The sequence below is a fragment of the Mobula hypostoma genome, chromosome 1, assembly GCF_963921235.1.
Source record: "Mobula hypostoma chromosome 1, sMobHyp1.1, whole genome shotgun sequence".
NCBI classification, from domain to species: Eukaryota; Metazoa; Chordata; class Chondrichthyes; order Myliobatiformes; family Myliobatidae; genus Mobula; species Mobula hypostoma.
In genome coordinates this window covers 230353830-230379754 of record NC_086097.1, presented here as the reverse complement: position 1 = coordinate 230379754, position 25925 = coordinate 230353830, and the positions used below count along the sequence as shown (strand labels likewise).

General features: G+C 43.8%; 1 protein-coding gene across 22 annotated transcripts in view; it reads left to right on the top strand.

Annotated features, from left to right (window-relative positions):
- epb41l3a (erythrocyte membrane protein band 4.1-like 3a) overlaps positions 1–25925 on the top strand; it is a 198091-nt gene that overhangs the window by 77137 nt on the left and 95029 nt on the right. For all 22 annotated transcript variants that reach the window (XM_063065757.1, XM_063065685.1, XM_063065767.1 and 19 more), the window contains exons 4-6: positions 9426–9530; positions 12579–12621; positions 19342–19417. In XM_063065757.1, coding sequence (XP_062921827.1) covers positions 9426–9530; positions 12579–12621; positions 19342–19417 — 224 coding nt within the window. The remainder of the gene's footprint in view (positions 1–9425; positions 9531–12578; positions 12622–19341; positions 19418–25925) is intronic.

The following is a 25925-nucleotide window of genomic DNA, read 5'->3' as shown; positions in this document are numbered from 1 at the left end:
TGCCCCTTAATGCAGTGACTTATGCTGGTGGTGGCAGTTAACTTGCCAGTTTGCATGTTTTTGGGATGCAGGAGGAAATCTGAGTTCGTAGTGGAAAGCCATGCAAGAACAGGGGAATCATGCAAACTCCACACAGACAGCACCCGAGGTCAGGATTGAACCAAGGTTGCTGGAGATATGAGAGATCAGTTCAATTAGCTGTGCCACTGTCCTGGCCCCGATTCTCAGACTTCAGTTTTCCTCATTCCAATGAGCCTCATACCAGCTGCCTTCTCATACCATCCAAGTTTCAGTCAGATTTTGCCTTAAGCACTGAATATGTGAAACATCGCCTTTCTATTGTAATGCTGAATGACCAAAGCTGTGCAGCTGTTGGGGAACATTTGGGAGCTTGATGCGTGCCTGATGGAATTCAGCAGGCAGATTTCTGGCCATTCACCAATCATCTGTGCCTCGGATAGGTCATGTGCTGCAGCTTCCCAATCCTCCAGCACCCAGCTGATTGACGTGAAAATTTGTGACGACGTTTCTGGGCTTTGTGCTCACTTGAACGGGCATGTGTTTGTGCCAAACCTTCTTCCTCATCCGACAAATCTCAAAAAGAACACTAACCGAGAAGAGTCACCAGCCTTTCCTTGTTTCTACCCCCGCCTCCTCTCCAGTGGTGGTCTGACTCACTGACTCGCCACTCTGCAGTCCAATTACTCAAAAAGTCAACGGAGCAGTTTAGCTGAATGGGAAGGGTCTCCTGCTGGCTCACAGGGTGGCTGGTCGATTCTAGTCCACTCCAAATTTGGCCATCTTGGAGAACGGACAGCTGCTCTGTCGATCGCAGCACTAAACAGACCAGAACCACAGAGAGATCAGCTTTGTTTGTCTCATGTGCGTATATTGAAACATAGTGAAATGCGTTGTTTCGTGTCGACAGCTGACACAATTCGTAAGTGTTGCTGTTTCTCCTTTCAGACAGTGGTGGGAACTGTACCCCGATCACTGATCACTGGTGATGTAAAGTGTTGCACTAACTCCATGCTACTGTGCGGCTCTCTGTACCGTGCCGCTCTCTGTACCGTGCCGCTCTCCGGGCCTGTGCTGCTCTCTGTACCGTGCCGCTCTCCGTACCGTGCCGCTCTCCGTACCGTGCCGCTCTCCGGGCCTGTGCCGCTCTCCGTACCGTGCCGCTCTCCGGGCCTGTGCCGCTCTCCGGGCCTGTGCCGCTCTCCGTACTGTGCCGCTCTCCGTACTGTGCCGCTCTCCGGGCCTGTGCCGCTCTCCGTACCGTGCCGCTCTCTAGCCTCTGCCGCTCTCCGTACCGTGCCGCTCTCCAGGCCTGTGCCGCTCTCTGTACTGTGCCGCTCTCTAGCCTCTGCCGCTCTCCGTACTGTGCCGCTCTCCGTACTGTGCCGCTCTCCGGGCCTGTGCCGCTCTCCGTACCGTGCCGCTCTCCGTACCGTGCCGCTCTCCGTACCGTGCCGCTCTCCGGGCCTGTGCCGCTCTCCGTACCGTGCCGCTCTCCGTACCGTGCCGCTCTCCGTACCGTGCCGCTCTCCGTACCGTGCCGCTCTCCGGGCCTGTGCCGCTCTCCGGGCCTGTGCCGCTCTCCGTACCGTGCCGCTCTCTGTACCGTGCCGCTCTCCGTACCGTGCCGCTCTCCAGGCCTGTGCCGCTCTCTGTACTGTGCCGCTCTCTAGCCTCTGCCGCTCTCCGTACTGTGCCGCTCTCCGTACTGTGCCGCTCTCCGCACTGTGCCGCTCTCCGGGCCTGTGCCGCTCTCTGTACCGTGCCGCTCTCCGTACCGTGCCGCTCTCCGTACCGTGCCGCTCTCTGTACTGTGCCGCTCTCTGTACCGTGCCGCTCTCTAGCCTCTGCCGCTCTCCGTACCGTGCCGCTCTCCAGGCCTGTGCCGCTCTCTAGCCTCTGCCGCTCTCCGTACTGTGCCGCTCTCCGTACTGTGCCGCTCTCCGGGCCTGTGCCGCTCTCCGTACTGTGCCGCTCTCTGTACCGTGCCGCTCTCTGTACTGTGCCGCTCTCTGTACTGTGCCGCTCTCTAGCCTCTGCCGCTCTCCGTACTGTGCCGCTCTCCAGGCCTGACAGATAAGTGAGTCAGCAGGTCGAACAATCCAGCCTTTTAACTCAAAGCATGTATTGTACGGTACTACTACACTACGTCGACTCAGGCCTAGGGGGCCGGCGTCGGGCACGATAACGGACTCTCCACTTCTCCCTCTCCCTCATCAGTGTGTTCGGTTCATCTACATTAGCCGCACCGCTGTCTTCTAGGAGCGTGCTGACCGTAGTCTTGGGAGGGCGCCCAGGATTCATCCTCCCGTGCTCGGGCTCCCATATGGTGACTAGGCTGGCAGGTAGCTCGGGGTGGCGTAGACAGTGCCCCGCTAGCCTCGATTTTAGTGGTGAGCATCGGTAGGTCATATGATAACCAGGGGTATTTGTTCAACGTATGAGGAGTGTTGAATGGTTCTGGGCCCGTACTCACTGGAGTTTAGAAGAATGAGGAAGAACCTAGCAAATATTGAAAGTGGACATGGATAGGATGTTTGCAGTAGTGAGAGAGTCCAGACCAGACACAGCCTCTGAATACAAGGATGTTCTTTTGGAACAGAGATGAGAAGGAATTTCTTTAGCCAGAGGGTGGTGAGTCTGGAATTCGTTGTCATAGACAGCTGTGGAGGCCAAATCAATTCAGTATATTTAAAGCAGAGGTTGATAAGTTTTTGATCAGTAAGGGCGCCAAAGATTATGGGGAGAAGGCAGGAGAATAGGGTTGAGAAGGAAAATAAATTAGCCATGATCAAATGGCAGAGCAGATTTGATGGATTGAATAACCTAGTTCTGCTTCTATGTCTTATGGTCTGACTGGATATTCAATATGCCTTGCCTTATGCCTTACAAGACTGTGTGGCCGGCCACTCCTCACACAGACAGGAGGTGGCTGTTGATTCACGAAGAGTTCATCCTCCCTTTGACAGGTTCTGTTTTTAGTCCTGCTGGGTGCCTACACACCCTCCTCCCTGGTTAACCGAAGTGCACCGGGGGTGTGAGGGTTGAGTTGCCGACAACCCGACCCAGGACAGGTCGTAGTACTGGGCTGCGTGGCACGAGTAGCAAGATAAGGCCCTGACCTGACCGGCCCCCTAGGCCTGAGTCGACGTAGTAGTAGGATATTCATTTATTTAAGTATTGATGGGATTACAGAAAGACCATGCTTAGCAGTGGGTTAACTATACTTATTGTGTAACCTGATTTGATGTAAGGGTCACTGACAGCTATGAAGCAGTACTGTCTCCAGAACTAATGCTTGTATAGGTTTGAACTGAGTTGGCACTTTGTTTGTGTTCTTACTGGTATGTCCAATGTCATTAGAGTTTGAACTTGATAGCCTCCAAGCCGTCTTAAAGGTGGTGTGTGTGTTGCCCGACAGATTGGCATATCAGTGCTGTCATCAGTTACCTTCTGTAATGGGTTGGGTTGATCAGACCCAAAAGACCCCAACAATTCGACTGACCAGGAAATGCAGCAATGAGTGTACAAGCACAATGAAGTAACTCGAGCCTAAATTACTGTCATAAAATAGACAATAGACAATAGGTGCAGGAGTAGGCCATTGGGCCCTTCGAGCCAGCACCGCCATTCACTGTGATCATGGCTGATCATCCACAATCAGTACCCTTTTCCTGCCTTCTCCCCATATCCCTTGACTCCGCTATCTTTAAGAGCTCTATCTAACTCTTTCTTGAAAACATCCAGAAACTTGGCCTCCACTGTCTTCTGAGGCAGAGCATTCCACATATCCATCACTCTCTGGGTGAAAAAGTTTTTCCTCAACTCCGTTCTAAATGGCCTACCCCTTATTCTTAAACTGTGGCCTCTGGTTCTGGACTCAGCCATCAGCGGGAACATGCTTCCTGCCTCCAGCGTGTCCAATCCCTTAATAATCTTATATGTTTCAATCAGATCCCCTCTCATCCTTCTAAATTCCAGTGTATACAAGCCCAGTCGCTCTAATCTTTCAACATATGACAGTCCCACCATCCCTGGAATTAACCTTGTGAACCTACGCTGCACTCTCTCAATAGCAAGAATGTCCTTCCTCAAATTTGGAGACCAAAACTGCACACAATACTCCAGGTGTTGTCTCACCAGGGCCCTGTACAGCTGCAGAAGGACCTCTTTACTCTTTGAAAGCGCAAATAAACCACACAAGATACTATGTAGTAAGTTACAAAGATTTCAGGGCTCTCGATTCTTAGTCACTACTTGATTGTCACTGATGTCGGGGAAAACTCCAAATTCCGACTCATGAAACCACCCTGGGTCTGGATCCTAAGTACCGAATAAAATTCTTCGGTCTAGTTGGAATCGCAATAACCATGCGATAGGTACTGCAGTAAATAGGGAGTTCCACAAGCCTAGTGAGACACACAGAGATGGACAGACCCTTTGATCTTCTGTTCTCATGCCCCAAACTCAGCATGGTTTCTTTCATTCAAAGAACTGATATGTTCATCAACAGACATCCTCATTCCACTGGTGCCTGAGGCTAGGTTAGAATTCAGCTGCTATCAGCAAACAGTAAGACATCAACAAACCTACAGGGATTAATTTGTACAGACACCTTGCATGCTGCAAGTTCACAAAGAATTGAAGTATCACTTGGAGCTATTCAGACTTCCGCCCATTATTTAAAAAAAGTTAAAACACCGCAAAACATCTACCATTCCTCTTTTACTGAAATTCAGCAACAATTTATGTTTACCTCCTTAATTGTGCACCTTTCAATTGTTCTTTATGTACTGTTTTAAAAAGTCATTGGTTTCCCACAAATCGCTTATAATTGATTCTCTGGGGATTAATACTGTCTTCTGATTTTATGATCTTGAGGTCAAAGTCTTCCCTTGTCTGCTTAAGGCTAACAACGTGACTGAAGTTCCTCTGACAGCAGTACAAAGCAGGTGTTAATGAATGAGAAACACATTATGCAATGTGGACAATAGTCTGAAGGAAAATAAAGGTGTATAATTGGTGTTGATTCGATGTTCTCTCTGTTGAAGACACATGTTACCACTGTATTGCAGCTATGTCTCTGCAGCTCTATACTGTACTGTGACTTGCATCATTTCCAAATTGTAGACCATCCTCACTTGGGCTTATGCCAACATTCTTTCATTATTGTTGTGTTAGCATCTGCAAATTCTGCACTTACTGACACAACAGTGGCTGGATAAGAAAGCTCAACCTTAGTGTCATGTCATTGATATTAACATGGATTTCCCAGTTAATGGAAAAAAATGCAGATGCCAAAAAGCTGGAACAAAAATAGAAAATGCTGGAAGCCTCAGTATGCCCCACAGCATCTGTGGAAAGTGAAACAGTTAATTTTTCACACCGAAGGCAAGATTCTGATGAAAGATCTTCCAGTCTGAAATATTAACTCTGTTTCTTTTTTCATAGATGCCACCTGACCTGCTGTGTGTTTCTAGCACTTTCAAATTTGGTTTTAAGTTTGCTGGTGTTCCCTTCATTACGAAAGTAAAGAATAAAATGTTATGTTTGCTGTATAAATATACACATAGAATAAACCCTGCTTGTTATGGAAATACATACATACATGCATTTAGGCATATTTCAGCACCTATTTGGATGCTCCAAGACATTTTGCACTAGTTACATAACTGTGACAACTGGAAATACGGCAATGGACCTGCCGGCATTGTACTCTGACAACGAGGGACAGGGGTTGGAGATGAGTCGATTGTGAATACAGTCACAGTGTAGGTGGCCAAAGGCAGAGAGTTCAGTGCAAGTGTGAGGCAACTGGAATCAAGGTGATCCTAATGTTAAGGAGACCCCATCATAAGCACTGGATGCAGTATCATAAATTGGAAGAAGTACTGTTAAATCTTTGCATCACATTAATTATGTCAAGTCCTTGGATGGTGGGAGAAGCGGTAAAAGAATTGGTGTTAGATTTTCTGCAGTTGCATGGAAAGCTACTTTGAGGATACTGATGGAGGTGGAAGGCTGACCCAAAGTATCATGGAGGATATCATCCAGGAGTTCCCAACCTGGGTCCATGGACCCCTTGCTTTGTGGTTTTGGTCCATGGCATAAAAAAAGGTTGGGAACCCCTCAACAAAACCTTTCTGGATGATAGTGGGAAAGGAAAGCCGTGTCTGGTGGTGACATCACGTATAAGACTTCTAAGGGGCACGAAACTTTACAAAAACATTTTAAAAACATCCTGGAAACATCGATCAGCTCTTGCAGCATCAGAAAGGAATGAAGCAAGGTTGAAGTTTCAGGTTGAGGAGACCCTCCTCAGAATTGGAAAAGTGAGAAAAGGGCATGTTTACACTTGCAGAGAGGGAAATGGACGGAGAGAACAAAAGGAATGTCTGTGATAGGGTGTAGACCAAAGTTACCATGGTAACAGCCAATTCAGACTTGCCTTTTTAGATAGTGGAAGCTCTTTGCGAAACTGGGTACTAAATCACTCTCTGCAGAATACCCAGCCTTTCACCAACTATTGAAAACCAGTATATTTATGTGGCTGAGTTAAATTTCTGGGCAGTAATGTCCCAGAGAATTTTGATGGGAAATTTGCAACAGCATGTATTAAGGACAATCTTCTTGCACAAGCATTACTAGCCTGCACCATACTGCAGCAGAAAACAACAAATTTCATGTCAGATCAGAAGCTGATAGTAATTCCGATTCTGAACCCTATACGTTAGCCCAGAACTGAATGATTTCCCTGCTGTTTGCGGGTTTTTTTTAAAAACTCTGGACATTGAATTGCAAAAAGAGATGTAGTCTCCTGGAACCAGGTGGATTCCATTCCTCAGTTGTGTCTTTAGCTGTGGCCACTTTAAGGACTCCATGTAAAGCAGATATATCTGAATATAGCTGATGCAGTGTTACAGAGGGAATCTGAAGTAGGTATCAGGCCTCTTGTTTGATTGTGAAAATAGGATCGGCCCCTGTTTCATATGGATATTTGAAATGCTTATTTTTATTTATAGCAGTGTGGTAGATTATGAGCGCAGACTTCCTGCAGGTCCTAATTAGAAGCTTGAGTTATCACATTGGACATTCATTGTTTGATTTGTTGACCTTTTCCCTCTTGTTTCGCTGAAAAGGTTTAATTTTATTTGGGCTCACAAAGCTATTCTTTATCATAATATTCTCCTGTTTTATTTTCATTTACCTTCAAGTAACTGATGTGACTGCTGGTTGCAAGCGTGTTTGTCTGTTTTAATAGTAAAAGAGTCAGCAGCTCAGTGATATTGGATTGATGTGTTCATTGTTTAATGTAGGGCTTTGTTTTTTGTGAATCATTAAAGTGAAAGATTGCTTGTTTGGCAGATTTTACAGCACTGTAACTAATCATCCATAGCATGAGGATTAGCAGATGTCTTTCTGTGTGCATCAGAGTATTTTTAGCTGTATATGTAAAAACAAATTACAGACTACTAGTTCAATTTTGGCTTATAGATATTAAAATGTGTTATCTTTTTCCCATATATTCTCCTTTTTATAAGCAATATAAAGTCATAAATGAATTTAATTTTCAATTGTTTACATATAGTATTGCCATCTAATAACTTTTCAAAAGATCTGAAATGGACCAGTGTGGTCTAAAATTGAGATTTTGTTGATTTGCGATCCCTCCACCCCTCATCCAGGATTTCCACAGTTATATTGTTTTCCTGCTGTAACTTTGGCGGGAGATTAGTAGGATCTCTGGAGAAATTCCAAACTGCTGTTTTTTTAATTTCATAGACTTTTATGCTTTTTGAGCCTCTGTTCCTTTTTAAGGCCTCTTTAAAATCCTGCCTTTTTAGTCTCTCTTTTAACAACAGCCCTCTTCAGTATGATTTTTCTTTTTACCTAATTTGTACCTATGCGAAGTAAGTTAAGATATTTTGGTTTCTTTGTATCTTTGTGATGTGAATTAAGATTTCTCTCCTTTGGGGATCTTCAAAACTCCTGTAATTCTGACAATTAGTTCCAGTTTTGTCTCCCAAGTCCTCACCAATTTCCAACCCATGCCAATGCATTTGGTCCTGTTTCATTGCATCTAGAGCCTCACTGGGAAACTTTCCAATATTTATTTAAAATGTCCTTAGATTCTTCTTTATCTCACCATTTTATCTGAATCTTTGGTGAAATAATAACTAGGTTTAATAAGGCTTGATGTTCACCAACAGTCATTGTTCATTCTTCTTACTGTTCCTACTTGTGTGAATGCCTAGAACAAGGATAATGATCTTACAAGAAGCGCTGTGCATCACAGAAGCAAATCAAATCATTGCTCACAGAACTTGTGTAAAACTGTGGGTTTTTTTTTCTCTTTCTCTAGAAAGTTTGCAAAACTCTAATTGATTTTTTGTGAGGTTGTGGTCAAAAAGGATAGGTTGGAGTGTAGGGGTCATGAGGGATTTTTGGGTGTGGAGCAGTGAGTAAGTAGAGTTTTGCAATTAGCTATCTATTTTCCAGAAAGTTCTGTAGTCAGTGGTCTCCTCCTATTACTCTACTTTGAAAGTGATCTCTTTGCAGATAAACAGAATAGATGCTAAAATAACTGATAAAAAGGAATATCGTATTCTCAACAGGGCTGTGTTGTTAAAGTTTAGGATTTCATTTTTAGGAGCGTGTTCAATGGAATCATTCTAAAGAGGATTAAAACTCAAGTTGTTCGGTTGGGACTAGAGTTATTAAGTAACATAATCTCCAAAATCAATTGCTTATTTTCTATAAAGAATTCATACCTTTTTAATGCAATTATTTTGCTTGTTGAGTGGTTAGTGTTTCCCAAATTTACTCGTGGGAAGTGGACTGTTTTATGGTCAGTTGGTAATCACGTACAGTACTTGGTTGAAAAAGTCGATTTTCATTTCCTTTCAATGGAAAATCAGGTATTGAGTAGAACAGAATGGAGAGCTTGCTAGTGTCTATTTTGTATTTCACTTAGTTAATCTGGTCATTACTGCCGTGTACAATTGAATGGAAGAGGCAGATTTGTTAATAGGTGAAATTAATCCATGTCTCATTAGTATGGTCAACTGCATTGTTATTCTAATATTCATTTGACTGGTTGCATTTTCATTTACAGCCAGGATTTTTCAGTGCTTGAATTTTCAAGTGAAGTGTAAGGGCCAACTGAAGTAATTGCTATAAAATTGAATTAGGAGTTTGAATAAGTAAATGTATAAAACTGCTACAAAGAATTTTAAACTCTATTAAAAGAGTCGGTTTGTTGTCTTAGGCGAGATGGGGTAAACATGGCAGAGAGTCTGTCATAAGCCTGAGTTAAATCTGGAAAACTAAACCTTATTTAATTTTCCTCCTGATTCATGGCAATTTTTATATTAATAACTGTTTTCTTTATTATTGTTCTTGGCCAGAAACGAGCAAAGGGACAAGTTCTCTTTGATAAAGTATGTGGGCAGCTCAACCTTCTGGAGAAAGATTACTTTGGGCTCACGTTTCGGGACTCTGAAAATCAAAAGGTACGTTGAATAGTTACGTTGCTTGAATGATAATGCATTATTAGTGTTACGTACCCCGTAACTGGGTTGCCAAACCAGCAGAAATGGATCACTCAGTTGGAGTCTGGAGTACTAGAACTAAGAAAGTTTTATTAAAGAAACAAGCAACACAGTAATCGAAAGGATAATAAATGCAACAGTTCAGCGATGATAAACACACATGTGCACAGAATTAAGATAACAGCATCAATCAAGCTCTATCGTTGTCTAGGGGTAAATGACCAAATTTCAAAGTGACTCAAAGTTCAGTCCAGTTTAGTAGTTCAGTTCACAGTAATCGTTGCCATGGCGATGGACAACGTGGGGGAAGAGAGAGGGAGAACAGGAACAACTGATCATTTAGACACGGCTTCACTCACAGACTGGCGATATGGCTCACAAACAGCTTTTGGGCGGGTCCTTGGTGATGTCACCTGAGGTCACCGACTGTGACCCCTCCTCCAGATGCGGTCGATCCTCTGCAGTGAACCCGGCACCCAGGCAAGGGCGGACACACACCGGGTTCCCGCTGATCGTACCTTTCCACCCTGGCCGTTGTCTGATACTTCCCACCGACTCGTGAGAAGCGTACCGCTTCCAGGGTCTCGTTACCTCGGGTGGCGTGTGTGTCTGCATTAGCGAACCGGTCCCTTTTTATCCCCCTGCTGGGGCATCGCCTGTCCATCACTTCAAACAGTTCAAGGTTCAAAGGGGGGAGCCGCTCCAGACAGCTCTCTCTCCCCCGTCCCTTCATTACACATCTCCAGACGCTGCTCCATTGTTCCTTATCTCTCCTTCCCCTGAGGGCAGGTGGCAGACCACTTGCTGATGTCACTGATGCTAACCCAGGCCAGCAAACATCTTAATTTTATGTGTATTCTCGTCACATTAGGAAGAATGTTTTTTTTTCTCTCGATCTTGCTGATGCTGTCCTGGCATTCATTTTGCTGAGACTGTATCTGTGCTGCCTCGTCTACTGTTTCTGATGCTCTGTGTTGATATTTTTTTAACCAGAAAATGAGTTAAGGAAGGCCACGATGAAGCCTAGATATCACACTTTGAGTGAACTTCTACCATTAGGGGTGGGGATTAGAAGCTGAGAAAGGATAATTACCTTCCTCGTTTTAAGAAAATGAAGAATTGATAGTGTATTGCTGTCAGTATAATCCAAATCTTTAAATATTGATCTGGGTCTGTTATCTACAGCAGTTTAAACTCTTGGGGGAACTGAAGCCAGAGAATGGACAGAGCAGCTGTCCACCAGCGTGGGCAAGTAGCAAAGCGGAGAACAGGATGAAGGGCCATCCAGATAAATGACAAAAACCTTTGGTAGATAGGGTTCTATGCCCGTCTTAACACTTGGCTCTCCTTGATGCTTGGATCTGAATGAGTGGGGCTGAGGGCAAGATCAGAAGACGTGAATTACTGCCTTATCCTGTCTGACATCAGGGACTCACTAAAACTGTGGTACATGTCTGAGTTGTCCATTGAAACCTCTGCTGCAATTAGTGGGGTTGATCAAGTTCACCATACAGAGTACAGCAGAAGTGTGCTCCCCTCCCCCTTCAAAGATGGCAGGTCTAGGAATCAGGAAATTTAATGCAGAGGAAGTTGTCATTCATGTGAACACCATCATTTAGCTGCCTCCTGTGCAGTGAAGTGGAATCCTCTATGGTAACCTCCCCACCAGCAGGTCAGATAACAACTGACCATTTTATTAATGATTGACCAACATTTGCTCTACTTACTAGTAGAGACTCTCACAATTTTACTGTGGCACGCGTGTCAGAGGGGGAACACCAAACGTACATTGCGCTGCCATGGCCAGGATGCCCACAGTTTAAGCTCAAAGTAAATTTATTATCAAAGTACATATATGTGACCATGTACAACCCTGAGATTCATTTTGTTGCAGGCATGCTCAATAAATCCGTAATAGAATAATAACCATTAATAGAATCAATGAAAGACCGCACCACGCAGTGTGCAAATACAAAAAGAAAGAAAGAAGATTAATAAATAAGTAAGAGGTAAATATTAAGAACATGAGATGAAGTGTCCTTGAAAGTGAGTCCACAGGTTGTGGGAACATTCAGTGATGGGGCAAGTGAAGTTATCCCCTTTGGTTTCAAGAGCCTGATGGCAGAGGGGTAATAGCTATTCCTCACGTGGGTGGTGTGAGTCCTGAGTCTCCTGAGCCTTCTTCCTGACGGCAGCAGAGAGAAGAGAGCATGTTGTGGTTGGTGGGGGTCCCCGATAATGGAAGCGACTTTCCTGCGATATCGCTTCATGTAGATGCGCTCAGCGGTGGGGAGGGTTTCACGTGTGATGGACTGTGTGGTTTCTGTGGACAGCACCGACTGGGTGCGTGAAAACAGATTCTGTTCATTCATACGGTGTATAAAATCTAGTGCCCCAGTGAAATTTAAGTATTGCCGTTACCTACGTTTGGATATTTCCTTTGCTATGTTTAGTTGCTTATTGAAAATATATGTGCCTAATCTCTTTTACAATTTAATATTAAAATATTGTGAAGATGTTTTTGGGGGAGGCATTGCAGAATGGTGTGCAATAGGATTGCTGCCTCTCAGTTCCAGCGACCCAGATTCAATCCTGACTTTTGGCGCTGTCTGTGATTGGATGGGTGTCCTCTGTTTTCCTCTATTCTATCGGATGTGCAGGTTGCTGGATTAATTTGCTCCTGTGAATCCTCCTGAGTGTGTGGATGAGTGGTGGAAACTTTAGTGGATGAGTGGGTGGTGGCTGGGGCAGAATTGATGGGGCTGTGGAGGAAAGAAACGAGAATTGGAGTAAGATTGTAAATTGATACCTGGTGGTCAACTTAAAGAGCTGGCCTGTTTCCATGCTCTCTGACTAACTTTCTGTGAATCCATGTCTAACCCCGATTTGTGTTTATACTTTAGCAGTTTGCATTTCTCCTGAGTTAAATTAATGCTTCATTTTTAGGTAAAGTTTTAATCGATCAGGCTTCAGGTTATAAAATTAACATATTAAAATGTTGCATTTCAGAACTGGTTGGACCCAGCCAAGGAAATTAAAAAGCAGATCCGAAGTGAGTATGATTTACCAATGACTTGAAGTGTGACTCGCAACTAATGATTGTTGAAATGATGCAGACCTTCACACTCTAGGATTTTGAACAACCGCATCTTTCAAACGGGCTTTTATTACCTATATTTTCCCCATTTAACATCTTTTTGTTTTTAATCTCTTATTTAAAGAAAAACTTCTACTAAATAATGGAATATCTACCTTTTTTTATTGAGTTACCATTGAATCGCAGGAGCAGTAACTATTGCTGGTGAGGCACAAATGAATGATAATAGCTAAAGGTAGAAATAATCTCATTGCAGCCGTCGATATCAAATCGGGTTTATTCAGGTTTGCAAAATATTTACTGACAAGAAAGTGGTTGTAGAATGCTTGGAAAACAAATAGTCAAAGTTCAGAGTATATTTATTATCGACGTATGTGTATATTATACTTCGAGATTTGTCTGCTAATGGGCAGTCAGTACAGTACATATCCTCACAGGATCTCACATGTTCCAGATTTGATGTGAGTGAGGCACAGTGCTATTGGTTTGCATTCAGTGTTGTCCCATTTGAACTCCACATCATTATAGCACCATACACACATAAAGATGTTATTTGAATTAAGAATCATTATCCTTATTTGATATATTTCTTACAGCTCCTAATCCTAATTTCCCAATAGTATATGCCTTTAGCCCTTTAGACACAGTTCTGAACCACTTATCAATGCCTGTTGTCTGTAATCTAAACTTTTTACAGTGCTGTCATAGCAGGCAACCTGTAAACTCTAGCTCTTTGAACTCTCTACTTTATTAATCTTGTGCAGCTCTAAATATCCTTTCTGCTCACTTACTTGTTCCCTATCCTTCAACAGATCAATTACAACAACCACATTCTCATTTACAAATCCTTCCTGATTTCATGCCACACAATCTTTTTGGACATTGAAATTAGTTTAATATTATCACATACACAAAGATTCAGTTAAAAGCTTCTTTTGCATTCTGTTCATAGGGATCAGATCATTACACAGTGCATTGAGGAAAAAGCAGGTAAAACAATAACAAACACAAGGTATTCTGCAGATGTTGAAGATCCAGAGCGACACACACAAAAATGCTGGAGGAACTCGGCAGGTCAGGCAACATCTATGGAAGTGAATAAACAGTCGACGTTTCAGGCTGGAAAGGAGGGGGGAAACCATCAGAATAAAGAGGTGGGGGGGAGGGGAGGTAAAAATGATAGATGAAGCCAGGTGAGTGGGGAAGGTAAGGTCTGGAGAATAAGGGGTCTGATAGGACCGGAGAGTAGATCACAGGATAAAGGGAAGGAGGAGGGGCACCAGAGGAGGTGATAGGCAGATGAGGAGAAGAGTTCAGAGTGGAGAATGGAAGAAGACAGAAGGGATGGGGGGGGGGATTACTTAAAGGGGAAATCAATATTCACATCATCCGGTTGGAGGCTACCTAGACCAGTGGTCTCCAACCACCGGGCCGCGGACCGGTACCGGGCCGCAAAGCGTGTGCTACCAGGCCGCAAGGAAACGATATGATTTGCCGATAGGAGTCATCTGGACCTTTCCTCATTCCCGGTCACGGCCACTTTTGAGCCATTACGCATGCGAGGTCATTACCCACGCGTCATCCATGTCAGCGCGGGAAAGAGATCAACTCCTTGAGCTTGCAAATGACGACAGGCTGAGAAGTATGTTTGACATAACATCTCTGTCGGCATTCTGGATCAAAGTCAAGGCTAAATATCCTGAGATAGCCAGGAAAGCACTGAAAACGTTGCTTCCATTTCCAACATTTTTCTGACAAGCAGAGTTTTCTGCAATGAATGCAACGAAAACTAAATTGCGGAATAAACTGGACATAAGGAACCCTCTTCGAGTATCACTGTCTCCCATCACCCCTCGATGGCACCGTCTTGTTGCAGGGAAACAAGCCCAGGGCTCCCACTGATTCAGCGATATTGGTGTGTTGCACCGATTTTATATGTTCATACGGGGAAAATATGCGCTGTGTGTTTAATATCCAAACGTTACTTTAAATGTTATGATGCTATTGATTTATATACAGTTACAGCACGGAAACAGGCCATCTCTGCCCTTCTAGTCCATGCCGAACGCTACTCTCACCTAGTCCCGCCAACCTGCACTCAGCCCGTAACCCTCCATTCCTTTCCTGTCCATATACCTGTACAATTTTTCTTCAAATGATAATATCGAACCTGCTTCTGCCACTTCTACTTGAAGTTCGTTCAACACTTAATTCAAGTTCCCCTGTCCTCCCCTGATAATTGACTTATCACTATATTCATGCGAGGAAAATATGCGCTGTGTGTTTAATATTAAATTCGTTAGATAAACCCTTTTAGAAACAAAATTGAGCGTATTAGCCACTTTTCATCTATATTCCGGTCGTGATTAATACCCGCCCCCCCCCCCGAACAGAATCACCAAAGAGGATTTGCTGGGGAAAGAAAATCGGCAGGTTACGACGCGCATGAGTACTGGTGCCCGCGCAAGGCTTCATGGTCATTGTAGTCTTTTTCGGTGTAAACACAACGTATTTGACTGCTACTCTTGTCCGTTGGCAACCCTACCACCCCCCCCCCCACCCACCCAGGTCGGCCGGTCCGCAAGAATATTGTCAATATTAAACCGGTCCGCAGTGCAAAAAAGGTTGGGGACCCCTGACCTAGATGATATGAGGCGTTGCTCTTCTTCCCTGAGAGTGGCTTCATGGAAATCATGGATGGAGCAGAATGCGCTGAGTGGTGGTGGGGGGAGGGAAGTAAAACTATGTCTGGTGGTGGGATCCTGTTGAGGATCGCTGAAGTTGCGGAGAATGATATGTTGGATGTGGGGGCTCGTGAGATGGTAGGTGAAGACAAGAGGAACTCTATCCCTGTTAAGATCATCGCCCTCTTTTGCACATCATGCTAATGGTTGAATCCTGATTAGGCAAGTTTGTGGTTCCTGTCACAAAATGCTGGAGGAAATCAGCAGGTCAGGCAACATCTATGGAGAGGAATAAAGAGCCGACGTTTCGGACTGAAACCCTTCTTCAGGATTCATGAGGTTCTGATGAAGGGTCTCGGCCTGAAATATTGGCTCACTATTCCTTTTTGTAGATTATGCCAGACCTCCTGAAATTCCTTCAGCATTTTGTGTGTGTTACAATAAACCTGAGATTTTTAAAAAACTTAACACTTTGTAAACTGATCCCGGCTGGTGGCGTAGTGGCAGCAGCGCTGGACTGCAAGGCAGAGGTTGTGAAGTTCAAATCCAGCCGGCTCCCCCCGGCATGCTTTTCATCCGTGCAGGGTTAAGAGCTGGTGATCTCTTTTGGGGGAAAAAAACTCACCCGGCAGAAGGCAATGGCAAACCACTGCTGTAACTTGCCTCGTACGTGAATTCCAACTATGTCAGAACGGCATGGGAGAAAGTCGTCCACTACCCGGAAAAATTCCGGATGCGATCTGATAGCACTGTGTGTCAGTAGACGTATTGGCAAAGCAACATCATTCCTTGCTCGACTCTCCTCGCGGGTCTGGGAGAATCCGAAACTTGCTACAAAGACCAATACCTGACCAGATCCTGACCCGGATCTGGGCCGTACCCTCCAAATATCCGGACCTGCCTCTCAGTTTTTTTGCACTACCTTACTTTCCATTTTCTATTTATGATTTGTAATTTAAATTTTTAATATTTACTATCGATTTGTACTCCAGGGAGCGGGAAGTGCAGAATCAAATATCGCTGTGATGATTGTACGTTCTAGTATCAATTGTTTGGCGACAATAAAGTATAAAGTAAGACTGCCGTGTACATTGCCTGCGTTATCAGCACCCTCCTGTATGGTAGCGAGACTTGGACCATCTACACCAAACAGGAGAGGAAACTCAATAGTTTTCACCTGCGCAGCCTTCGCCACATCCTCGGCATCACCTGGAGAGACAAAATCCCAAACTCTGAGGTCCTCTCCCGCAGTGCACTTCCCACAATGTTCACGCTTTTAAGACAACGCAGACTGCGCTGGGCCACATCCGTCTTGGTAGACTGCCAAGGAACATCCCCTATGGAGAACTAGCAACAGGCAAGAGGAACGTTGGTAGACCCCAGCTTCACTTCAAGGACCTTTGCGAGCATGACATGAAAGCCTTAAAAATCAACACAGAGTGCTGGGAGGATACAGCAGATGATCACAACAAATGGCGAGGTACTCTTCAGCAACACCTAGGGTAAGGCGAAAGTGTGATCCTGAGTCAGTTTGAGGAGCAGAGAGTGAAACGGAGAGCACAGCGGACACTGGACAACAATTCCACGACACCCTACATGTGCAGCAGCTGTGGCAGAGCCTGCTGTTCCAGGATCAGCCTGAATAGCCACAGTCGACGCTGTTCGACAAACCAGTGACTACCAGAGGTGCAGTATCCATGGTCGACCACAACCTGACGGAGACCACACGTGTGGCCAAGTGGATAAGGAGTCGGTCTAGTGATCTGAAGGTCGCTAGTTCGAGCCTCAGCTGAGGCAGCATGTTGTGTCCTTGTGCAAGGCACTTAACCACACATTGCTCTGCGACGACACCAGTGCCAAGCTGTATCAGCCCTCGTGCCCTTCCCTTGGACAATGTCGGTGGCGTGGAGAGGGCAGACTTGCAGCATGGGCAACTGCTGGCCTTCCATATAACCTTGCCCAGGCCTGCGCCTTGGAAACCTTCCAAGGCGCAAATCCATGGTCTCACAAGACTAACAGATGCCTGCTTCTTTCATATTACAGGCTCTTGAGAATATAATGACAGTTTTCAGATACACTGTTTTGATAAAATGATACATCACATGAATGCATTGAAAGGGGTTGTTTCCATCAAGAAAGAAATTATGAAGCCTAAGTGCCCATCTGTCTACTAATTAGGTCGAGTTATGTATCACAAAGCTATTTGCATGTGTCGAGAAAATTGACTGATATTTGTGCTGATATTCACACTTATTGTGGTAGGAGTTTAAGTTAAAGAGTGACAGAACAACTAATGTGAGTTCACAGTTGTTTTAGGAAACCTTACAACCATTTTAAACTTGCTATTGTTTAACAACAACGGTAACTTGTACTTATGGGGTGTCCAAGGGGTAAGAAGTCACCAAGACACAGAAGGAGGTAACAGGGCAGATGACAAGACTTCAGGAAGCTCCTTTGAAGCATCTTTGGGGATAATGCAGACGTGAAAGAGGGAGTTAGAACTAACAAGGACAACCAGCTACAATAGAGCAATTAAAATAGTGAGTTATCAAGATCATATTTGGTGGAGCTCTGATATCTCTGAAGGACAGGAGACCAGGAGACCAAAACAGTGGAAGGATTGGAAAATGAGGGTGAGGATACTAAAGCATCGTGTCGGAAATGACAACTTGAAGACAAACTAAAAGTTGCTGAGAGGCAAAGCGAGGGAGTATCGCACTGTGTGACGCAATTCCAACTAACCGAATTCCAAGTCGAAAAAGTACATTTAATCGTTTATTACAAATCAACAATAAATATCATTCAACTCTTCCATAATTCACGGTAAAAACAAAAACGAGCGAAATTGGATCAAATTCAAGGACAAAAAACATGTGCTCCCTACTCACCTGTGCTGCCATGCAGATGAACAGGCGAATATATTCATTTATTTTTACTGCCATCCAAACCCACTTGACAAGTTACCTTAACCCAAAGTGAGGATGTACAACACAAATACCACACAGACAGACAATAAATGGATACTTGGCTCCTACAATATCAAACTAGGAGCCGTGGAAGATCAGTGAGCCCACAGATGATGGACAAAAAGAAATTGATGCAGAGCAGTTCACACACAACATATAGAATGATGGTTATTTTATGGAGGGTAGGATTTGAGATGCTGACCAAACAGCTTTAATGAGGGCAAGTCCAGATATAGCTGAGTTCTCCCCAGGTAATGAGGTTGATCTGCCACAGTTATGTTATTTCCAAGCCTCAGATGACAGACAGTTTCCAAGGAGAGTGAGGGAGTCAATAGCAAAGGGACTGCCTCCCTCATACTGAGTGATGCTTCTTCTCATTCAGGGCTTGGTTTTGAACAGTTAGACTTGTAGCTGGTAGCCATGAAGGAGAGCTACTTTCTATCATTGCTGGGTACCCTCCGCTTATATGAGCAGGATGATGGGGTGTTGTTAGATTATATTGTAGGGCATTATGTAGATTTAGCTGAGTGGTCTAAAGGAAAAGATATCGGCCAGAAAGGGAAGTTGGTGGTTTTTTTGGGAGAAAGCTCGGAAAAGTGAGAGGTGGATCTTGTAAAGCAAGAAGAACTTGGAACAGACATGAAGGGAAGAAGGAAGAGGGGAGAGAAACTTGTAAGATGCTTGCTGACGGCTGAGGCAAATCTTCAAAGCAGGACTGAGGAAAGGAGAGAAGCAGCACAGGCAGATGACAGGGCAGTTTAGAACCCATTAAAGATGACACTGCAGGAGAGAGAGGGCCATTTAGAGACTTTGCAGTAAAGAAAGGAAAACTTGGGTATCTTTCCAATCCAGGATGGATCCAAGTTGAAGTAGTCAACAAACTTCATGACACGTGACTTGGTAATAAACCTGATTCTGATTCTGACTCTGCAAATGCTGGATTTGTATTGCAAGTAAATACACAATTCTTAAGGTAATTATTTCGTGCAAAGCTTAAATCTTTTGAATGATCTGTCTCCATCTAGGTGGTTTGTGGCAGTTTGCATTCAATGTAAAATTTTATCCTCCGGATCCCGCTCAGCTCTCTGAGGACATTACACGGTGAGTGGAATAAAGTATTTGCAGTTGAGTCGACCATGGTCAAACATTGTTTTGTAAACACTTTCCTCAGGATTAATCCTTCCAAAGATTAAGAGGGCACATGGCATGCTTGCACAGTGTGAAATAGAGTATTGAATTCCACAAAATACCTTACATGCAGTCAGTTATTTTTAATTAAGATGAACAATATTCACCAAAGGAAATAAATTTTGTAGTGCATTATAAACAATGGAGAATCTGCAGATGCTGGAAATCCAAGCCAAACGCACGAAATGCTGGAGAAACTCAGCAGGCCAGGCAGCATCTATGGAAAGGAGTTAACAGTCGACATTTCACCTGTACTCCTTTCCATAGATGCTGCCTGGCCTGCTGAGTTCCTCCAGCATTTTGTGTGGGTTACTGTAGATTAAACATTTTTAAACAGAAGTATACTACTAAATGGCAGAATATAAAAAATATGATGATTCTACGTAAACCTAACCCAGTAAAATGAAGAAAAACTGCTTAAAACAGCACATCTAGTGAGTGAAACACTCAGTAGATTCAGCAGAATCTGTGAAAATAAAACAGAATTAATACTTCACGTTTTGCATCCTTTGTCAGAACTGGAGAAGAGAGAAAACAAGTATGTTCTGTTTTTTTGTGAATTTGGCTCGTATGAAGCAGTAATTCAGTTTTTCTTTGAGCAGATGCTGCCGGATCTACTGAATATTTCCCTTATTTTCACACTGTCAGTATCATCACTCATTTGATTTCCATAAAACGAGAACAAATAGTTTTGTTTATAATACACCTTCCCTCACAGCAAGGAGAGGTGAACATGGACTAGCAGAAAGAGAAAATGAAAGAGGGAGAAAGTAATGATGAATTTATAGCATAGTGGAAAAATATATTTTTTTTTAAATGGTGGAGGACACAGATATAGCAACAGAATGAATGAATGATTGAAATTAAAATGTAATGATTACAAGATCTTTCCTTTCATTGATAGTACAGTTTGCCTGAAGCAAAGACATCACAATATTATAAATAATCTTGGAATCTATCATTTGTTCAACTAAAATACTGTGCAGATTGCCATCCGAGTAGAGCTACATTAAGGATGATTTATTTTGGACCATCAGGAATGATGAGAATTGATAGACCCTCCACCTGAAATATTTCCATTTGGCTCTTCACTGCTGAGTGCTCTGAGCTTATTGGGTCTCACCAGTGGCAGAGTAATTCATTCTGTGTGATGCACTGATTTTTTTTTCCCTGAATGCTTTCTCTGCTATTGAAAATGTACATTAGTTAATGTGACTAGTGTAATTCGCTTGAAAGTTCATGTAATTTGAAAGCTTCACTTCAAAAATCCATGCACTCAACGTTCTGATTCAAAACAGCTTTCAGAAATTACTCATTTAATCATGTGAACACATTAATGATACATACATTTTAATATTTCCACTCTCCATAAAATTGATGCTTCAGATGTACAGCAGCTAATAATTACCGTGATGAGAGAAGAGTTCCCTACTTAAATAATGATGGTAATATCTTTAAATCCAAATTACAGGTACTGTATATTTAACTGTTGGATAAAAACAGACCGAAACCGAGAACACAAAATAATCTGCAGATGCTGGGGCCAAAGCAACACTCACGACACGCTGGATTCTGCTGAGTTCCTCCAGCGTGTTGTGACCGAGAGCTTTCGAAATACAGTGCTATAGTGGTCCTTCTCAATAGTAATTGATCTTGGGTAATAAACCTGATTCCACTTAAAGTTAATGGGGAGGAGCAAAACTGCAGCAATGTCAACCATCAAATCCTGCACCAGTGAATGCTAAATCTAGAACAACACAAAATGGACTTGTTGTTTTAGATTGGCTCTCCTTTGTGTTAAAATATATGTTTTGCTGCCTACAGCAGAAGCTGATGGAAGAGCAGTAAAGAGAGCTTGTCAACTTGTTGTAAAACCAACAGATGAGATGGATTGTTTGTAGCATGTTGTCCAACTGAAACCATCAGAGAAAAAGACCTGGTACCATAGTGAAAGCCCATTATGTTTAAGATGCACGTCTCAAATGTCTGCATGTTGCTATTTACTTGGATTGTTTTCTTTCAAACAGCATCTTGTGTTTTCATTAAATTGTCTTTCTTGGTTCACAGCAAAGCACTGTAGTTTCGAGTCGAGAGGACTATAAATAAAATCAATCATATCATGCAAGCTAGTAATTTAAGATAATCAACTGTATCTGAGTTTTTCAAATTTCTACCTTTTAACTGTTGAAATGGTGGATTAAAGACAAATAATGTTGCCTTTATGATTTTAAAAAAAGGCTCTAGTACTTGATTTCTGGCCAATGGGTCATTCAGTTAGTTAAAGATTCAATTTGAACTCCTAGAACTTGGACATAGTGCTTATCAATTGGTTTTTATGCCATCCTTTATAATCAAGTGAAGAAGTGTTCAGAGCTGTAAGATAATATTTGCACATTGTTTCAACTCATTGGAGGGTGTATATCTTTGGTTCAGATAACGCAATCTGCACACTGGTGACTTTCAAAATAACTGCTGAGATATACTTTCAGTTTTACTGGGGAAAGTGGCCAATTTAGCAACACACTCAAAAAATGCTGGTGAATGCAGCAGGCCAGGCAGCATCTCTAGGAAGAGGTACATTCGGCGTTTCAGGCTGGGACACTTTGTCAGGACTAACTGAAAGAAGAGATAGCAAGAGGTTTGAAAGTGGGAGGGGGAGATCCAAAATGATAGGAGAAGACAGGTGGGGAGGGGTGGATCTCAGAGCTGGAAAGTTGATTGGCAAAAGGGATACCAGGCTGGAGAAGGGAGAGGATCATGGCACGGGAAGCCTAGGGAGAAAGAGAAGGGGGGAGGGTATTCCGGAGGGTGGAGAGCAGGCAAGGAATTATAGTGAGATGGACAGAGGGAGAAAAAGAGAGAAAAAAAAGGGGAAAAAATATATTGAGGAACAACACCTTATATTCCATCTGGGTAGCCTCCAACCTGATGGCATGAATATTGACTTCTCTAACTTCCGTTAATGCCCCTCCTCCCCTTCACACCCCATCCCTTATTGATTTATTTAATATATTTTTTACTTTTTCCCCTTTTTTTCTCTCTCTCTTTTTTCTCCCTCTGTCCCTCTCACTATATAAGGTTGATTTATACTTTGTGTCAACTTGACGCTGTAGGTACGGCGTCACTGCGAACCTTACGCAGAGCCTACGCGATCCCTACGCCGTAGCCTGAGCGCCCCGCTCCCAAAATGTAACTGTGCGTCGCAGCAAAGCAGACTGAACAACTGTGATTGGTCCGCCTGGTAGCATCGCATTTCCTCCTACACTGCAGTAGCTTCCCATTGGCTGACTGAAGGTCAGGGAAGTGACTCTGACTGCAATGCTTCCCATAAAGCTTTACAGACCTCCGAAATTATGGAGGACTCATTTCGCTTTTACGAAAAAAGACGCTCGCTTTAAATTTGTTTACCCCGAGAAAGACGACCGTGACCATGAAGCCTTGCGCGGGCAGGTGTGTGCGCATGCGCGATGTGGCCGAATTGCAGAGCGATGCAGCCACCCCAACGCACAAGTATAAATGCTCACAACGCGCGTAGGCCACTTGCGTAGGTTACAGCGTCGAGTTGACGCAAAAGTATAAATCAGCCTTAACTCCTTACCCTGCTCTCCACCCTCCGGGCTTCCCTCCCCCCTTCTGTTTCTCCACAGGCTTTCCGTCCCATGATCCTGTCCCTTCTCTAGCCTGGTATCCCTTTTGCCAATCAACTTTCCAGCTCTTAGATCCACTCCTCCCCTCCTGTCTTCTGCTATCATTTCGGATCTCCCCCTCCCCCTCCCACTTTCAAATCTCTTACTACCTCTTCTTTCAGTTAGTCCTGACGAAGGGTCTCGGCCCGAAACATCAACTGTACCTCTTCCTAGAGATGCTGCCTGGCCTGCTGCGTTCACTGGCATTTTTTGTGTGCGTTGGATGAATTTCCAGCATCTGCAGATTTCCTTGTGGCCAATTTAGCAAGATAGATTGCAAAATATTGAGCCAGCCACCTTCCAAATGCTTGTCAATTGAGCCAGTCCTTCAATAGAGTTCTTGGACTCGTCATCTTCTGGCGATTCCATTGGCCAATATACCATATCATTCAGTGTTCCAGGTTTTCAGAGATCTGTCAGTGCAGCTGGAGGTGGTAGTGAGGGGCTTGAATTCACCACGATTATCACGGACTTTATAAAATCAGTCGTAGGCGATTGTGCCCCCACAAAATCATTCAGAGTCTTCTCCAACCAGAAGCCCTGGATGAACCATGAGATCCACAATCTGCTGAGGGCCAGATCAGTGGCATTCAGGTCTGGCGACCAAGTAAGATGGAAGATGTCCAGGTGAAATCTACAGCATCTCATGTACGAAGTGGCAATTCTGGGCCAAACTTGAAGGATGCATGACAGCCATAGCAGGGCTTGAATGTTATCACCTCTTACAAAGTGAAAGCAAGTGACATAGATGATAAAGCTTCGCTCCCAGATGAGCTCAATGTCTTATATGATTGTTTCGACTATCAAAACATGAAGGAAACTTCACAAACTCCCAGAGCCCCCGATGACCCTACCATTTTAGTCTCTGAGGTTGACGTGAGAGCATCCGTCAGGAGGGTGAAATCACGGAAAGCATCCGGCCCAGACAGAGTACCTGGCCCACTACTAAAGACCTATACTGATCAACTGGCTGGAGTGCTCATTAAAATATTTAACCTCTCCTTTTAGCAGTCTGAGGTACCCACCTGCTTCAAAGAGGCTTCATTTATACCGGAGACTAAGAAAAGCATGGTAACCTGCCTCAGTGACCATCATCCCAGTGGCATTTACATCCACTGTGATGAGATGCTTCAAGAAGTTGGTGATGAAGCATATCAATTGCTGCCCAAGCAGTGACTTGGATCTGCTGCAACTTGCCTACCCTCATAATGGGTCCACAGCAGATGCCATTTCATCGTCCCTTCACTTAACCCTACAACATCTGGACAGTGAAAGTGCATATATCAGGATGCTCTTTATCAACTACTGCTCAACATTCAATACCATCATCCCCTTAAATCCAATCAATAAGCTTCAAGATCTTGGCCTCAATACCATCTCATGCAACTGAATCCTCGATTTCCTCACTTGCAGACCCCAGTCAGTTTGGATTGGCAAAAACATCTCCTTCACAATCTCCATTAGTAGAGGTGTACCACAAGACTGTGTGCTTAACCCCCTGCTCTACTCGCTTAATACTTATGACTTTGAGTTAAGCACAGCTGCAAAGCTATATCTAAGTTTACTGACGACACCGCTGTTGTTGGCTGAATTAAAGGCGGTGATGAATCAGCGTATAGGAGGGTGATTGAAAATCTGACTGACTGGTAGCATAATAACAACCTCTCACTCAATGTCAGCAAGACCAAGGAGCTGATTATTGACTTCAGGAGGAGGAGGAAACCGGAGGTCCATTGTCCTGTCCTCATCAGGGATCAGAGGTGGAGAGGGTCAGCAACTTTAACTTCCTCAGTGTTCGCATTTCAGAGGATCTATCACATAAGTGCCATTACGAAGAAAGCATGGTAGCGCTTCTACCTCCTTAGAAGTTTGTGAAGATTTGGCATGACATCTCAAACTTTGACAAACGTTGGTGTATCTGTGGTGGAGAGTATATTGACTAGTCACAATCTAGTATGGAAACACCAATGCCCTTGAATGGAAGATCGTACAAAAAGTAGTGGATATGGCCCAGTCCATCATGGATAAAGCTGTCCTCACCATTGAACTCATCTCTACAGAGCTCTGTCACAGGAAATCAGCATCCATCATCGAGGAGCCCCACCATCCAGGCTATGCCCTCTTCTTGCTGTTGCCATCAGGAAGAAGATATAGGGGCCTTGGGACCCACACCACCAGGTTCAGAAACAGTCATTATCCCTTAACCATCAGGGGGTCTTGAGCCAGAGGGGGTAGCCAGACTCAACTTCATCTGCCCCATCATTGAAATGTTCTCACAACCTCTGGACTCACTTTCAAGGATTCTTCATCTCATGTTTTCATTATTTATTGTTTGTTTATTTTTTTTTTCTCTTTTGTATTTGCACAGTTTGTCTTCTGTTGCGCATTGGTTGTTTGTCTGTCCTGTCAGTCTTTCATTGATTCTGTTGTGTTTCTTGGATTTACTGTCCATGCCTGCAAGAAAATGAAACTCGGGGTTGTATATGGTGGCAAACATGTGCTTTGATAATACATTTACTTTGAACTTTGAGCCGAGTAAGACTTCGGCCTTTTCTGGGGACAACACTGCAAGTGGTCTTATCTTTTTATATTTTACATTAAGTTAATACTCCAGTAGATGGGTGTAAAATATCATGAGACTCTAGGAAAAAACTGTAGATTCCACCATCCGCACTTTCTGTTTTCTCTTGGTTGAATTCTTCACTTGCCCTTACAGAGTTTCATTATCTTTTGAA